Below are 17,650 nucleotides of genomic sequence, written 5' to 3' on the forward strand. Positions count from 1 at the left end.
GTTTATAGAATGGTGTCATTTTTGGGTGGTTTCTATTATGTAAGCCTCGAAAAGTGACTTCAGACCTGAACTGGTCCCTAAAAATTGGGTTTTTGAAAATTTCTGAAAAATTTCAAGATTTGCTTCTAAACTTCTAAGCCTTGTAACATCCCCAAAAAATAAAATATCATTCCCAAAATGATCCAAACATGAAGTAGACATATGGGGAATGTAAAGTAATAACTATTTTTGGAGGTATTACTATGTATTATAGAAGTAGAGAAATTGAAACTTGGAAATTTGTAATTTTAATTTTTTTGACTTAATTTTACCTGTGTCATGAAGTACAATATGTGATGAAAAAACAATCTCAGAACGGCCTGGATAAGTCAAAGCGTTTTAAAGTTATCAGCACTTAAAGTGACACTGGTCAGATTTGCAAAAAATGGCCAAGTCCTTAAGGTGAAATAGGGCTGAGTCCTTAAGGGGTTAAACAGCCAGGTGGCAACACATGGTCCGTGAGATTAATCACCAAGTTCTCATCTGGTAGTGGGGGGATGGTTATTTCCTCCAGGACACCTGTTTCTTCTCTTTGCGATTTCCTGACTCCTTTTCTTCTTTCTCTTTCCACGGCCCCTTCTGACCCTTTTCCTAAAGGGTCACTTGTCTCTCCCACGGTATCAATTATCCCTTGATTAGGTTTATCTGATGCACTGGAATCAGAATCCGCTGTCCAGTAATCATTATTCTGACGGTGGTTCGGTTTTCTCTTTTGTTTTCTGAGTTTCCTGCCCGTATTCCAATCAAAGATATGTCCAGACTTGTAATCTTGTTTATCTCTCACAAATGTCTTTTTTTTTCTCTCCTTCACTTCGACTTGTACGACTGAGTTTTTTATTTAGTTTATCAAATGACTCCAGAAGGCTATCAGATAACCTTGAGTCTAGCTCAGCTTTTGCTTTAGTGAGTTCTTCTTTCACTGCATCTTACTCTTTTATATCTTTGTAATACTGTATCCAAAATTAGCAATGAGAAATTAGCATGTAATTGTTGCCACTCCTTTAGAAACGATTCATCATGTTCGTATTGAGCTGGATATTTATAGACTCTAAGACCTCTTGGTACCCTTTGACTTTCTTTATAAGATTTCAGAGATTTCCAAAATAGGTGCACTTCTCTGTCAGCCAGTTGCATTACATTGGCCTCTAGTGATCGGGTACTGAGGTTCTGTAGAATGTCTTTACTGTTACATTGCGTGAAGAAATCTTCCGCCCCTTCTTTGCCATCTAATATGGATAAACCGGATGCATCCGAAGCTATAATAGTAATAATCGCTCACTGGCTTTATTCGCAAGTTATTCGTAGCGTGCTCCAAACCCCAGAAACACAGTCCAAATATTCTCACATAAGTAAAGAATGGGGCGGCACAGCTACACAAACAGTCCGCGTGATAGCGAGTATCCACGATAGAAGTGTTCATGGAGGTAACGTTGATTGTTACGCTTTCACCGGGCTAGAGATTGTATCTGCCCCCCTGCAGGGGGGGGGGATAGACAACGCCTCCTCCTGCAGAGGGAAGCAAGATGGATTTTGCGTACGCAAGCTCTGGGTGAGCTTGGATTAAATGACAGGAATGATTTGAGTTCATTCTTATAGATATATGTTGCACACGATATCGTCATTTGGTATTGAGGTACATGGAGTTTATAATTGGTATGTATGTATGTGTATTTGTTCACTAACCCTTTGTGTGGGCCCAACTTTGTTATCTATCACCATGACAACGAGCAACACCGATATTTAAAAGGGTGGCGCAAATATACGTGCTGACGCACAGCCTGAGGAAGCGCATGTAGTGCGAAACTGCAGTCGCTGTTTTATGCGTGGTTAAGTTTTGTCTGCCCCCTGCTACATTCGGTTTATGGAATAAAACACCGCTTTGAGACAACACACTGGTGAGTGCCGCTGTATATTTCTCCTTCCACATCGTCTTCTAAGGATGCTCCTGCTTTCTCCGCCTGAGAAGAGGACATGGCCCTGGTTGACTGAGCTTTTAAGTTGTCAGGACAGGGGAGGTCCTGAATCTCATAGCAAAGGGAAATAGTGTTCCTAATCCACAAGGCTAAGGAACATTTGGAAAAATGTTTACCCTTGTTTCTCCCTGAGAATTGAACTAGAAGGCTATCGGACTTTCTGAAACCTTTGGTAGCCTCAATAATTCAAAACTGTACGTCTGATGTCCAAGGTATGAAAAGAAAAAAGATGGTAAAATGATCTCCTGATCACAATGAAAATTTGTACTATTCTATCCTCCATAACTCTCAGGTAAGGTTCTCTAATGGAAAAGGCCTGTATCTCACCCAATCTTCGGGCTGACGTAATGGTGATTAAGAATGCTGTCTTAAAAAGATATTAGTTTGATAGAACAATCATCTAGTGGCTTAAAGGGAGATAGTGTTAGGCCAGTAAGAACAATATTAAGATCCCAGGAGGAGAAACGAGACTTTAGAGTCGGTCTAAGCCTGGAAGCTGCTCTCATGAATCTTTTATCCATCTGTGGTTTGCAAGATCAGAATCGAAGAAACAGCCGAGAGCCGACACTTGGACTTTGAGGGTGGATGGCCTAAGCCCCTGCTTTAAGAACTTCAACATTATCTGGATGCTTGGTCATTTCAGATTCGGGGACGGTTTCCCCGACCAGGAACCAAATCTCTTGCATATCTTTAGGTAGATGGCGGAAGTTACTTTTTTCCTCCATGTTCTAAGCGTGGTTATCACTCTATCTGAAAGACCTTAGTACTTCAGTATCTGGATCTCAGGATCCAAGCTGTTAGTATCAGGAACTCTGGATTGGGATGTAGAATCTGTCCCTGATGAAGAAGGTCCTTCCTGGATGGAAGAGGCCAAGGATCCGAGATGGAGAGTTTCTTGAAGGAGGAAATCCAGCTTCTCTTTGGCCAGAATGGGGTTATTAGAATTATTGTTATATTGTCTTGATGGATCTTTTGAATCACTTTTGGAATGAGTGGAAGTGGTGGAAAGGCGTAACTAAGACCCCAGTCCCATGCTAGGGCAAATGCATCTAATACCCAGGGATTGTCCCCTGGGATTTAGGGAGCAGCATCTTTTCACCTTCGTATTCTCCCTTGAAGCAAACGGGTCCACTTCTGGAACACCCCATTTGTCTATCATTCGAAAGACTTCTGTATTTAGAGGGGGGGGGAGGGGGGAGAGATCAGTGCCGCAAACAGAGATGGTGAGGAACTGGAACACAAAGTATATTAGACAGCTGGAGAGATTCAAGACATGCGCCATCATTCGAGGTCCCTCTGCGCCCCGGCCGACCGACAGCTCCGGTTGGCCGTGCGCAAATACTTAGGTGGACCACCCACGCTGCAGACCGGGAACATGCACCGGCGGACAAACTGGGAAGGGAGCGGAGGAGGCTCCCCCCTATATGTGATCCGCTGGTGTCAGGGCACTTAGGGGGTTAATAACATCCCTGGCCCCGCCCCACTTCCTCAGGCCAGCCACCTCTTGCGGCCAGCACCAGATTATCTGAGGATTCTATCTCCAGTACAAGGTGCCTTTAAGTTAAAATGGTTAACCCCTTCCTGCCTCTCTGCCCACTTGACGTTGGGCATCCTAGTTTCATAAAAAAATAAAAATAAAAAAAAGACAAGGAAAATGTGCGTTCATACGGTTCCCCCTCCTCAGCCTCATCACCGCAGGACCACCCTGTCTGTGTGGTACCAAGCTGGGCCGTGTCCTTTACGGACAAAGGAGGACCTCTCATAGTTCCCAATCCGCCCTCCAGGGTCGTTGGTTGATAATCCTCCACCTGCGCAGATCCAGGGAGGACAGCTGTATTATTCCAATCCACCTTCTGGGTCGTGTGGTTGATAGTTTTCTAGCGCACTTCACAAGGACCTCTGGATTCCCAATCCGTCCTCCGGGGCCGTTTGGTTGACAATTTTCCACCTGCGCGATCCAGTGCAGAACCTCTGGAAGTTCCCAATCCATCCTCCGAGGTCATCTGGTTGATAAAGCTCCGCCTAAGCACTCCAGTGGACGGACAGCTACTTCCCACTCCACCCTCTGAGTAGTTTGGTTGATATATCCCCACCGGCGTGGCCTACAACTGCCATGGGCAAGCTTCTAAGAGGTAGAACTGCGCGCAAGTGGGCCAGAGCAGAACATTTTCTCCTCGGTCACCTCTGCACCCCCAGCTTTCCTCCCTAGGCGCACCCTCCCATCCCTGGAGAGGTTCGGTCTGAGGGGGGGGAGGGGTTGATCAGTAATTCGGGCTCTCACTCGAATCCGTTGCAATCTTTCAAGATTGCGTCCACGGTAGCCAGCAGTTCTTGTCGTCTGCATTACCCTCTTCCTTAGGCGGAGTATTTCCACCACTGCTGCATGCTGTACCTGCCATATGCATTAGTCTTCTCCCATCACCGTGCTTCCTGTTGCATTTCCCCTTCCACAAGTGATCTGCTTACAGGGGAATACCTAAGCATCTTGAATTGCTGCAGTTCAACTACGCCACGGCTCTAGATGCCTTAGCTTCTTCAGTGAGGCGTGGCAACAATCTATACCCGCGGATGCAGGTACTCTGCATCTGTGGTCTATGGGTGCCGCCAGTGGATACGGTCGCTGTTTCCACATGATATCCTTCTTATCTTTCGGTGCCTGTTTGGAGCATGGTTGTGACATCCTGTCTTCTCAGAGGGGTTGCCTAGCAACATTTGTGTCCTAGAGACCACCCATCTCCATGGGCCTTTTCTTTTTCAGTCGTTCAGGACATTGTCCTCATCCATACGTAGTGCATATGCCATTGGCATAATATGGGGAGTACGTTTTAGCGAGTCGAGTGTTCACTGACTCCATAGTCCCCCCTCAGCTGGGGGTTCTACCCTGACGCTAGCTTGCTGTTGCTCCTGTTCAGAGCCCTTCCAGGTAAAGTGTTAAAGCTAGCTCTTCTTAACTGGGGCAGTATAGTGCCATGGCTTCTACGGGATAGCTTCACGCCTCCCCCTTAGTTTTGCGCCGACGGGGCAGGCGCTGGCTACTTCTGGGAGAGTGGTATTTGCGTTACCACTACATACTATGGTTCTTACTGCACAGCTCCTTCGTCAGGTGGCGGATTCTTCTAGCTCTGAATTGGTGGCCTCTGCGGTATGGCCCCTCCTCCGCTGGGGTATGGGCTAGCGATACAGTTGTGGCTCCCCTTTCTTGGCTTCCTCCTCAGGCGGAGTTTTGGCACAGCCACTAAATCCCTGGCTACATCTGCATTTGCATGGGGTATTCTTTAGTGGCCTTCTATTCCAGAGTTCCGGACCCGGCACTCCACATACTACTTCTACAGGTGAATCCTCCCCATTGGTCCTGGGTGTGCTACCTGTATCTACACTTACCTCTCTCAAGACATGACTAATGTCTAGGTCACGTAAGCCCTCTGGTGATCATACTTCCCACCGCCCATTCCGGGTGTAGACTACGAGACTCCCCACACCAGACGGAGCGGGGTTGCGGTCACGTCTTGCCGCGATGATAGATGTTCCATTCCTGGAACGGAACACCCTTCTATTTCTTGGTCACTGCCACTCAGAGATGGCCTTCTTTCGCAGAGTCCGGTCTTCCATTAGTTTTTAAGGTCTCTTCGTTTGCCGGCGTCGCTATTAAGTCCGCCATTCTACGCGAAGAGGTTTTTCGGCAGATGTCATCCGCAAGCCTACATCGTCCAGGATCTATTAGAGGACCTGGAGGTCCTTCCTGGGTATCTGTGGAAGCCGAAATGTTCCGCCACTTTGTTTTTCTCTCCCCACGGTGCTGCCTTCTACAATCAGGGTTGCACCTTGGTCTTGCCCTTAGTTCTTGAAGGGTCAGGTGTCGACGCTTTCTGTCCTTTTCCAGCGCCCTCTGGCCCCCCCCCGGGGCCTGTAAGGACCTTTCTTCCAGGAGTGGCACATACGGTTACTCCTTACTGTCCTCCTTTACCGCCTTGGTATCTCATTTTAGTCCTCTCAATGCTCCAGGCTTTCCTTGGAGCCCTTGCGGGAGATTTCTCTCCTACTCCTGTCCTGGAAGGTAGTTTCAGTTGGCTGCGTTCTCTTGCAGAGAATCCTTCCTGGTTATTCATAGGGACAAGGTGGTTCGTCGGCATGTCCCTTTTCTTCCGAAGGTGGTCTCTGACTTCTATGTTAAAGAGGAAATTGTCCTACCCTCACTTTGCCCATCTCCTTCACACCCTAAGGAAAAAGAGTTACACAATTTGGAAGTTGTCAGAGCTCTGAAGATCTATTTAGCAGCCTCCGATCCCTTCCGCCGTACGGATCCCTTTTTTGTCATTCCAGAGGGTCCTCGAAAGGGATTGGCGGCTTCCAAGGTGAAAATCGCACGCTAAATTCGGTCTACAATTGCTGAAGCATACCGCATACCTTAGGTGTCACGGCTCACCCCACCAGAACCGTGGGTGCATCTTTGGCTCGGAGGAATCACGCTTCGGCTGTACAGTCGTGTAAGTCGGCTACTTGTCCTCCTTACACACAATAACAAGATTTTACCAGGTGCATACTTATGCATCGGCGGACTCTGCCTTTGGCCGCTTGGTCTTGCAGGCGGCAGTTTCTTAGAGGCCTGCAGGGATGATTGCTTCCATGGGTCTGTGGTTTTTCCCACCCTGTGGACTGCTTTTGGACGTCCCACGGTTTCTGTGTCCCCCAATGAAAATGGGCGAGAAAAGGAGATTTTTGTATAACTTACCAGTAAAATCTTTCTCGCTCTTCATTGGGGGACACAGCACCCACCCAGTATTGTTGTTCGACCACAGTTGTGGCAGTTGCTGATTTGAACCCCGTTAGGTCTTTTGGCATGGTTGGTGTTCCATGTTTTTTCTTTGGTTGGCTTTCTTCTCCTACTGCTTGTGCTCAAACTGAAGCTCTCTCTCCAGGCTGGAGGGGGTATAGCTGCCAGGGGAGGAGCTAACAGCTTTTACTAGTGTCAACCCCTCCTAGAGGACATAGCTGTACCCACAGTTTCTGTGTCCCCCAATGAAGACCGAGAGAGAGATTTTACTGGTAAGTTATACAAAAATCTCCTTTTTTGTTCTGCCCAGTTGAAGATCTTTGTTGATCAGGACAGGAGATTTTGCGACTTTGCCTACCTCTCCCATCAGGGAGGAACAATGGTTGTCGTGTTGTCTGAATTTTTTTTTTTTTAGGTGGGAACTCCGAAGATTTTCTTCCGATATCTTTTAGGGATTCCCATACTGCCTTCAGTTCTCTGACATTTGACGACTGAGAGCTGACTGACTGGGGCCAGGAGACCTGATAGTAAAAATCTCCCACTTTCACTCCCCATCCTGACTGACTTGCGTCCGTCATGATCTGTACATAGGGAGTTCTCTTCCATACTACTCTCCTGGAGAGGTTCCTGAGACTGTCCACCAACATAGTGATCTTTTTACCATGTGAGGCATGGATACTCTGTAATCTAGAGTAATCTGTTGCCTGTTCCAAACTCTGAGAATTTAAGTCTGTAGAGGTCGGAAATGCAGTTGACTCCAAGGTACTGAGGGTATGCATGATGTGAGTAGGCCCAGTAGACTTATCGCTTCCCTTATGGAGCAGATCTTTTTTTGAAACATTCTGACTTTCTCTTGCAGTGAACTGATTTTGTCTTGGGGAAGAAAAGTGGATTGAATATTAGAGTCTAGAATCACCCCCAGGAAACGTATTTTTGTGGACTGTTGTAGGTTTGATTTGTTGATGTTCACTATTCACCCTAGTTTTCCCAGTGTTGACAGGAAGATGTCTAAATCTGCTAATAGGTGGTCTACTGTATCGCCAATTAGGAGAAAATCGTCTAAGTATGGGACTAAGATTAGTTCTCTTTTCCTCAAATATGCCACCATCTCTACTACGAGTTTGGTGAAAATCCTGGGTGCGGAGGAAATTCCAAATGGAAGGGCCGTGAATTGATAATGATGTATTAAACCTGATCTCTGATGGCGAACCACAGGAATTTTGGGGAGTTGATACGAATTGGAACATGGTAATAGGCGTCCTTTAAGTCCGCCGTGCACATTATAGCGTCTTTTCCTATCAAGGGTTTATAGACCCTAGGGACTCCATCCTAAATTTTCGGTAAGATATGAATTTGTTCAGGAATTTCAGATTTTATTATGGTTCGAAATGAGCCCTCTTTCTTTTTCACTAGGAATAGATTGGAGTAGAATCCTCTTCCTTGCTCTGGAAACGGGATCTTAACTACCACTTCCATTTTTTAAAAGATCTTGCACTCCCTGCCAGATCTTGTTCTGAGCAGTCAAAGATCTGAGGCTGGACACAATGAATTTGTTTGGGGGACTGAAGGAAATTCTATCCTGTAACCGGATTTTACTACCTCCCGGGTTCAGGGAGATCAGTTCCCAAAATGTAAGAAAATTCTTCAGTCTTCCCCCTACCCTGGCGTCATTTTTTTATCGCTGGGTTTGTTCTGGGGGTTAAGGAGAAAACCCCTTCCTTTGTTCCCTTTGGGGTAGCTCCAGCGTCCCAATTTTCCCTTTCCTCTATGCAATCTATCCTGGCCCAAGGAAGAACGAAAGTGATATTTTTTCCTATATGGTATTCGGGAAAACTTTTATTTTATTTTTTTCTTGTCTGAGGCTTTTTCCAGGATCTTATCTAACACAGGCCAAAAACATATTCACCAGAAAAGGGAAAGGAGCACAGCTTCATCTTTGAAGTCTTGTCTCCTGACCAAGACTTCATCCAAAGTGCTCTGCGAGCCGCGTTGGAGAGGCTCGCGTCCTTGGCTGAGAATTTTACCGACTCAGCAGAGGCATCCGCTAGGAAAGCCATGGCTGATTTCAGCAAGGGGATAGAGTTTAGAATCTCCTCTCTAGGGGTCTTATCCCTAATACGGTTCTCAAGTTCATTTAGCCAAAGGAACATAGATCTAGCGACAGATGTTGCGGTGATATTTGATTTAAGGTTAAACATCGATGTTTCCCTTGATTTTCGGAACAGACTGTCCGCTTTCCTCTACATGGGATCCCTTAACTGGGATTAGTCTTCAAAGGGCAATGATGTCTTCTTATTGACCTTTGCCACTTGCACGTCTATTTTAGGGATCTCATTGAATATTTTAGATTCAGTCGGATCAAATAGACGGTTTTTGAAAGCCTCTAAAATCATCTTTCTTTTATGTTCTCATTAATGGGGAATACTCGTGTTCTTTAAACCCTTAGACCCCCCCCATACATTTCCTCCTGGATGGAATGGGTTTTCTGCTCCTCTTCCACCCCCCATAGTGGCCCTCACAGCTTTTAAAAGATCCAGCATTTCGTCCACAGCAAAATAGAATTTTCTATTGCCCTCAGAGAATTCAGTTTCTGAAGCAAGGTCCTCTTCATCCCAATGCCTGGAGGAGGAGGCATCCTCCCCCAAGTCTTCGGAATCCGAGGATGAGGGCGATATACATTTTTGTCGCTTAGGGGGAAGTGGTCCCCTAGGAGTCGTACACAAATGAGATAATGAGTATTTAACTTCTTCCTGTATCATAGCCCTGAATTCCATCATTAGTGAGGGCTCCTATGAGGCGAGAACAGACCCAAGTCAGGAGGAGGCCTGCACACATAAATATATATATATGTGGTGAAACACCCTTGTGTTTAGAAAAGGAGAGGGGGATCAATTATGACTCCCTGACCATAGTGCATCCGAAACATAGTTAGCAAAATATCAAATTATTTCTCCCCACAAGGGAATTAGCGGAGGGCGGCACAGGCTCCTGTGGTGAGCGCAGCTCTGGTCCCGACATGCTACCACAATGTACCAGACTCAGAATAATGTGGCTCTCCTGCTTTATGCTGGCCAGAACGCTGCACGCCGCTTTAGTCAGTTCCTGCATCCGCCAGAAGTGACATATTTTCAAAGCGCCGAACACGCTGGGCAAGCAAACCAGGCTTAACCCACCAGGGGCAAGGCGGGGGGACGACGCCCTGGGAGCAGGCTCCAGATCTGAATCTAGAGGTGGACTATCTCGTCGGAGGAATTTAGACCAGACAGAATGGTCTCTAAATACAGAAGTCTTTCAAATGATAGACAGTAGGATTTCTCTACCCTGCCCTCTGTAGGGACAGGAAAACACTGGTGGTGGGAGGGGGGGTTGAACCTTTCTCTGTTCCTGTCCCTACAGTGGTCAGGGGTCAATTTCCTTGTGTGCCATCGTGGTGGTGATATAGAAATATTAGCTAAAGTCTCATTTTAACATCAGTGTGAGGGTTTAGTCAGTTTTTAATGGTTGCATTCACCACAGTAGTGCACCTATTCTTGTAAGTGTTTACTTACTGTATTATCCAGCACAATAGGCTCCTGAAACCTCTTGTTTAACTCTCAGGTCCAGGTAGTCATAAGATACACCTTTTTATATTGGTTGCAAATTTGGATGCATGGTCCCGGATTTCTGTAAGTTTCTCCAACTGTATTGTGCATCAAGGAGCAAACAGAAAACATGAGATATTTTACTGACTTGTTATATTTTTTTGCAGAGACAGCTGCTACTACAGCAACTGACTTCCACATTAAGACTCTTGAAGAAATCCGTCAGGAAAAAGCCAATCAAAGGCTGGAGCAAGAGACCACAAGTTTACCTTCTGAAAGTAAAGATAAAATCTGTATAAAAAACAAGCTTTCCTCAAAGACTCAGACAGGAATTTACATTAAATCTTTGGGTGAAATTCAAGCAGAAAAGAGGCTAAGACAACTGAAAGATGGGATACAGAAACGAGAAAACGCGAAAGATGACCTAGACAACAAGGCAAATAAGGTGATCGGGCACACAGATGGAAATACAGCACAAAATAATACAATCCCAACTGATGCTACACAAAAACAGATTAATTTTATTCAGAAAGTTCAGGTGGAAAGACAGTTTAAACAGCCTCTTGTAAATGACAATATTTCCAGCAGTGTTGGCACCGCTAAAGCTCTTTCTGTGAGTTTAAAAGGGCCTAAACAAAGCTCACAGTCAATAGAGAAAGTTAGAGTCAAGACACTTGAAGAGATCAGACAAGAGAAAGCTTTCCGTCTCCAGCAAACTGCCAAATCAGAGAATGTGGAGTCTGTATCTCAACCACAGGCTCCACCAAAGCACAAGATGAGCCTTAGATTCTCCAAAATCCCAGGTAAGCAGCATCTGAAAGACATTGGCATGGACATTACAGGGAGTGCAGAATTATTAGGCAAGTTGTATTTTTGAGGATTAATTTTATTATTGAACAACAACCATGTTCTCAATGAACCCAAAAAACTCATTAATATCAAAGCTGAACATTTTTGGAAGTAGTTTTTAGTTTTGTTTTTAGTTTTAGCTATTTTAGGGGGATATCTGTGTGTGCAAGTGACTATTACTGTGCATAATTATTAGGCAACTTAACAAAAAACAAATATATACCCATTTTAATTATTTATTTTTACCAGTGAAACCAATATAACATCTCAACATTCACAAATATACATTTCTGACGTTCAAAAACAAAACAAAAACAAATCAGTGACCAATATAGCCACCTTTCTTTGCAAGGACACTCAAAAGCCTGCCATCCATGGATTCTGTCAGTGTTTTGATCTGTTCACCATCAACATTGCGTGCAGCAGCAACCACAGCCTCCCAGACACTGTTCAGAGAGGTGTACTGTTTTCCCTCCTTGTAAATCTCACATTTGATGATGAACCACAGGTTCTCAATGGGGTTCAGATCAGGTGAACAAGGAGGCCATGTCATTAGATTTTCTTCTTTTATACCCTTTCTTGCCAGCCACGCTGTGGAGTACTTGGACGCGTGTGATGGAGCATTGTCCTGCATGAAAATCATGTTTTTCTTGAAGGATGCAGACTTCTTCCTGTACCACTGCTTGAAGAAGGTGTCTTCCAGAAACTGGCAGTAGGACTGGCAGTTGAGCTTGACTCCATCCTCAACCCGAAAAGGCCCCACAAGCTCATCTTTGATGATACCAGCCCAAACCAGTACTCCACCTCCACCTTGCTGGTGTCTGAGTCGGACTGGGTGCTCTCTGCCCTTTACCAATCCAGCCACGGGCCCATCCATCTGGCCCATCAAGACTCACTCTCATTTCATCAGTCCATAAAACCTTAGAAAAATCAGTCTTGAGATATTTCTTGGCCCAGTCTTGACGTTTCAGCTTGTGTGTCTTGTTCAGTGGTGGTCGTCTTTCAGCCTTTCTTACCTTGGCCATGTCTCTGAGTATTGCACACCTTGTGCTTTTGGGCACTCCAGTGATGTTGCAGCTCTGAAATATGGCCAAACTGGTGGCAAGTGGCATCTTGGCAGCTGCACGCTTGACTTTTCTCAGTTCATGGGCAGTTATTTTGCGCCTTGGTTTTTCCACACGCTTCTTGCGACCCTGTTGACTATTTTGAATGAAACGCTTGATTGTTCGATGATCACGCTTCAGAAGCTTTGCAATTTTAAGAGTGCTGCATCCCTCTGCAAGATATCTCACTATTTTTGACTTTTCTGAGCCTGTCAAGTCCTTCTTTTGACCCATTTTGCCAAAGGAAAGGAAGTTGCCTAATAATTATGCACACCTGATATAGGGTGTTGATGTCATTAGACCACACCCCTTCTCATTACAGAGATGCACATCACCTAATATGCTTAATTGGTAGTAGGCTTTCGAGCCTATACAGCTTGGAGTAAGACAACATGCATAAAGAGGATGATGTGGTCAAAATACTCATTTGCCTAATAATTCTGCACTCCCTGTATAATCTTCATCCTTTTGATCCCAGTTACACTCAGGAACATAAATATCAGCTAAATTAACTTAAAGGAAGTCTGTCGCCTACCTATTAAACTGTTAACACTGCACTGTAGGTGAGATAAACACCAGATTGTACCTTTTCTTTCTCTTCTCTGTGTACTTGGTGTTGAATAAACAACGTTTGCAAATGAGTTTCAAGTGCCCAGGGGTGTTCCTCCCCAAATGTAAGTGTCCATGCCCTCCGGATACTGCCGTTCTCTCTTTTTATGTTTCACTCTAAGCTATCCCAGTGCCCCTATGCCAAAGAGTCACTGTCCGGCATGTGCAGTCAGTTCACAGTGCAAGCCTAGGCCTGACGGTGACATGAGTAGAGTAGTGGCATGCGTTCCGCCAAACCGCGGCAATTAACCCCTCCGGTCTGGCACCCGAGGGCTCAAAGGGATATTTCCATCTCAGACAATGGGGGGGAAATCACTCGGATATGCCCCCATTGTCTGATACGTGCGGGACCCGCACCTACAATGAGAACGAAGCGGGGAGCGCTGTGGCTGGAGGACCCTGGATTTCCCGGGGTCCGTCCACCACCAAACGCTGCTCCCATAGAAGTGAATGTGAGCGCACCGCATATGCGCGGCCCATGCTCCCATTCATTTCTATGGGGCAGACGGCAATAGCCGAGCCAGTGCTCGGCTATTTTCGGCGGCCCCATAGAAATGAATGGAGGGCAGCTGCGCATGCGCAGTGCGCTCTCCATTCATTTCCCGGCTCAGTTCTTATTGTAGTTGCGGGTCCCCACACCTATCAGACAATGGGGGCATATCCTAGCGATATGCCCCCTTTGTCTGAGATGGGGAAAACCCCCTTTAATTGCCGCGGATCGACTTGCTCTGTTATTGAGGCCAGGTGCCGGGTATGTGATACCGCCGCCGACACCCGGTGCCTACACTTGAATTAATGTGTTTTTTACATTCATTAGTGGTGCAGTGGCCTCCTCCCTGCTATCTCGCCATTGGTGGCAGCGGCAGCCGCATCACCGTGGGGACGGAGGGACTCCCTCCTTCTCCACTATGCTAGTGAAGAGAACATGGCGCACGCGGAGAGAGCCGCATACCATATTCTGTAACTGATACTAGGCTGCGCAGCCTAGTATCGGTAAATAGTAAGACCCGGTATTGTATCAATCTGGGTGTAAAAGTATTGATTGGGTATCGATGCTTCGATACCCTGTGCAACCCTAATTGAGAGAGCCAGTCAGATGATTATCGAAATGTCTTCGAGAAAAATGGAAATACAAGTCCAGTTGCTGTGATTTATTGCTACTGACATGCCATGACTTGGATGAATGAAAACCCACCGACATTGGGATGAGTTATCCTTAAGGATAGGTCATTCAAGGGGTTGTTTCACTTCAGAAAAAAGGAGATTTTTTGTGAAACTCACCTGTAAAATCTTTTTCTCGACTTTTCCATTGGGGGACACAGACCATGGGGTATAGCTTAGAGGTATTAGTAGGAGGGACACTATGCAAATACAAAAGAGCTCCTCCTCCTCGGGCTATACCCCCGACTCCACCAGGAGAAACTCAGGCGTTGCAAAAGCAGTAGGAGAAGGAGAAGCAAAAATAATGGAAGCCATCGGACCAAAGCCTATGAGGTCCAACCACAAACAGAAACTGAAAATCCCTCCTGCAACAGGCAGAATGGGTGGGAGCTGTGTCCCCCAATGGAAAAGTCGAGAAAAAGATTTTACAGGTGAGTTTCACAAAAAATGGGACGTCCTAAAGCAGTCCATGGGGTGGGAGAATATCAGCACCGCCAGGAGGAAACGGTCAAACAGGAACCACAGCCTGTAAAACCCTGCGGCCAACAACAGCATCAGCCGAAGCCAGGGAATGCAACTGATAAAACTTTGCAAAAGTATGTCCACGATTGCGCCTTGCCCAGGAAGCCCCCACCGCCCTAGTGGAGGGAGCGGTAATCCTAACCGGGGGAACCCTACCACGAGCGCGATAAGCCGCGGAAATAGCCGAGCGGATCCATCGCGACACAGCGACCTTGGAGGCCGCCAGACCCCTACGAGGCCCTTCGGGAATCACAAAGAGGGAATCTGAACGGTGGACGGAAACGGTGGTCGTGAGATACACTTTTAAGGCCCGGACGTCATCCAGGGAATGTAGAGCGCGTTCCTTGGGGTTTGCCGGAGAAGGACAAAAGGAGGGCAGGACAAGATCCTCGTTAAGGTGGAAAGAAGAGACCACCTTGGGCAGAAAGGAGGGAACCGGACGGAGCACAACCTTATCTTGGTGAAAAAACAGAAAAGGCTCCTGACAGGAAAAAGCGGCCAACTCCAACACCTGTCTGATGGAAGTTATGGCCACAAGGAATACCACTTTCCAGGTGAGAAAAGTCAGGGAGACCTCTCTCAGAGGTTCGAAGGGGGCCGTCTGCAGAGCATGCAGGACCAAATTGAGGTAAAGGGGGAACATATGGAGGAACCGAATGTGCCACCCCCTGAAGGGACTTCTGAAAAAAGACGGCCAGCGCCGAAACCTGACCTTTTAGGGAACCCAGCGACAGACCCATCTCCAATCCGGACTGAAGACAAGACAGCACCGTCGGGATGGAAAAGCGAATGGGAGGGAACCCCGAGCTCTCACAAAAAGTCAGGAAAGCCTTCCAGGTACGATAGTAAATCCGGGAGTAAGCCGGCTTTCTCACACTGATCATGGTTCTAATTACTGAATCCGAGAACCCCCTCCTCTTCAGGATGGCGGTTTCAACAGCCACGCCGTCAAACGAAGAGACCGTAAATTCCGGTGGAAGAGCGGGTCCTGAGACAGTAGGTCCTTTGTCGGGAAGAGGCCATGGGGCGGCCGCCAGCATCCGAGCCACGTCTGAAAACCACGCGCGGCGAGGCCACTCTGGGGCGATGAAAACGGTCGGAACCGCTTATGCCTCGATCTTGCGTAGAACCTTTGGTAGCAGGGGAAGCGGAGGGAAGACATAGAGAAGACTGAAGTCCTGCCATGGAGACACCAGCGCGTCCACCCCGTTCGCCTTCGGATCCCAGGCACGAGCCAGGAACACCGGGAGCTTGTTGTTGAGCCTGGACGCCATAAAGTCCACATCCGGACACCCCCATCTGTGGCAGATTTCTTCGAAGACATCTGGATGCAGAGACCACTCGCCTGGATCCACCTTGTTGTGGTTTAGAAAGTCCGCTGTCCAGTTGTCCACTCCTGGAATGTAAACTGCCGACAGTACCGGAACATGCGACTCCGCCCATGTCAGAATTCTCATCGCCTCCCGTATCACCATCCGGCTGCGGGTCCAACCCTGATGGTTGATGTAGGCCCGGCCGTGGCATTGTCCGATTGAATCCTCACCGGGAGGCCCACAAGGAGAGGAGTCCAATGAGAGAGGGAGTGGAAAATCGCCCTCAGCTCCAGAATATTGATCGGAAGGCGAGATTCCGCCGCCGACCAAAGCCCCTGAACCGTGCAAGACCGGAGAACGCCGCTTCAACCCAGGAGACTGGCATCGGTGGTGACGATCATCCAGGAGACTGGGAGAAAGGATCTCCCCGACCTCAGGTTCATCGGGGACAGCCACCAAGGGAGAACTGCCCAAACCCGCGGAGACAAGTGGATGCGATCGTCTAGACCTCGAGAGGTTTTGTCCCAGAGGGAAAGTATCTCCTGTTGTAACAAGCGAGTGTGAAACTGGGCATACGGAATGGCCTCGAAAGAGGCCACCATAAGACCCAGGACCCGCATGCATTCCCGTATGGAGAGGAACGGGAGCGCAGCAGATGCGACACCGCCCCCTGTATCTGGGAGGACTTGGAGACGGGCAGGAACACTCTGGCGGACGAGGTGTCCAAAATCATCCCCAGGAAGGAGAGCTTCTGGGACGGGAGGAGAGAGGACTTTGGGAAATGGATTATTCAGCCGAACTGTTCCAGAGTCTGAACAGTGATCCGGACGTTGTCCTCGGCCTGCGGAAGCGAGGGTGCCTTTTTTAGGATATCGTCCAGATAGGGCAGCAAGGGAATGCCCCTGGTGCGAAGAAGCGCCATGATCGGCGCCAGGATCTTGGTAAATTGATGGACTCCTATCTTGATGGTATAGCTTTTCCCACTATTACTTTGGCGCAAAGGAAGGTACTTGAGGCCGATCTCTCTATCCAGGAGCTGGAGGGCACAATTAAACTATGTGCGGGTAACTCCACCCCCGGCTCGGACGGACTTCCATACAAATTTTATGTCAGATATAAAGAGGATGTTTTTCCTAGACTGTTGGAGGTCCTTGCTGAGTCGGTGGAGGAGGGGAACCTGCCGGGTTCAATGATGGAAGCGGTAATAATATTAATTCTAAAAAAAGGTAAGGACCCCGTAGATATGGGATCCTATAGACCGATTTCGCTATTGAACGCTGATGTAAAGCTCCTGGCGAGGATTTTAGCGACAAGACTTTCTGGGGTAATCGCCTCCGTTGTCCACCCGGACCAGAACTGTTTTATTCAAAACAAAGGTACTCATCATAATCTCCACCGGCTTTTTGCCAATATACAGGCCCCTGGTGGGTCTGCTTGCTCCATCCTGTCCTTAGATGCCTCAAAGGCCTTTGACAGGATGGAGAGGCGGTTTCTGTGGAAGGTTTTGGCGAGGATGGGCTTTGGGGAGAGATTTATAAATATGATTAAGACACTTTATAGGTCCCCTACGGCCAGGCTGAGTCTCAATGGGAGCCTTACTTCGAGCTTTGATTTAAATAGAGGTACCCGGCAGGGTTGCCCACTATCTCAACTTCTTCTCTTCGATATCTACATTGAGCCCTTGGCTCTGGCTGTTAGGCAGGCTCCTCAAATTAAAGGTTTTGGAACA

The 17,650-nt window shown here is 47.3% G+C and overlaps 1 protein-coding gene across 1 annotated transcript in view; it reads left to right on the plus strand.

The window, feature by feature from the left end:
• ZC3H11A (zinc finger CCCH-type containing 11A) overlaps positions 1-17,650 on the plus strand; it is a 231,292-nt gene that overhangs the window by 158,864 nt on the left and 54,778 nt on the right. Inside the window, exon 13 of the mRNA XM_040422208.1 lies at positions 10,532-11,167. Within this exon, the coding sequence (XP_040278142.1) occupies positions 10,532-11,167 (636 nt within the window). The remainder of the gene's footprint in view (positions 1-10,531; positions 11,168-17,650) is intronic.

Source organism: Bufo bufo, chromosome 3 (genome assembly GCF_905171765.1).
Source record: "Bufo bufo chromosome 3, aBufBuf1.1, whole genome shotgun sequence".
Classification (NCBI taxonomy): Eukaryota; Metazoa; Chordata; class Amphibia; order Anura; family Bufonidae; genus Bufo; species Bufo bufo.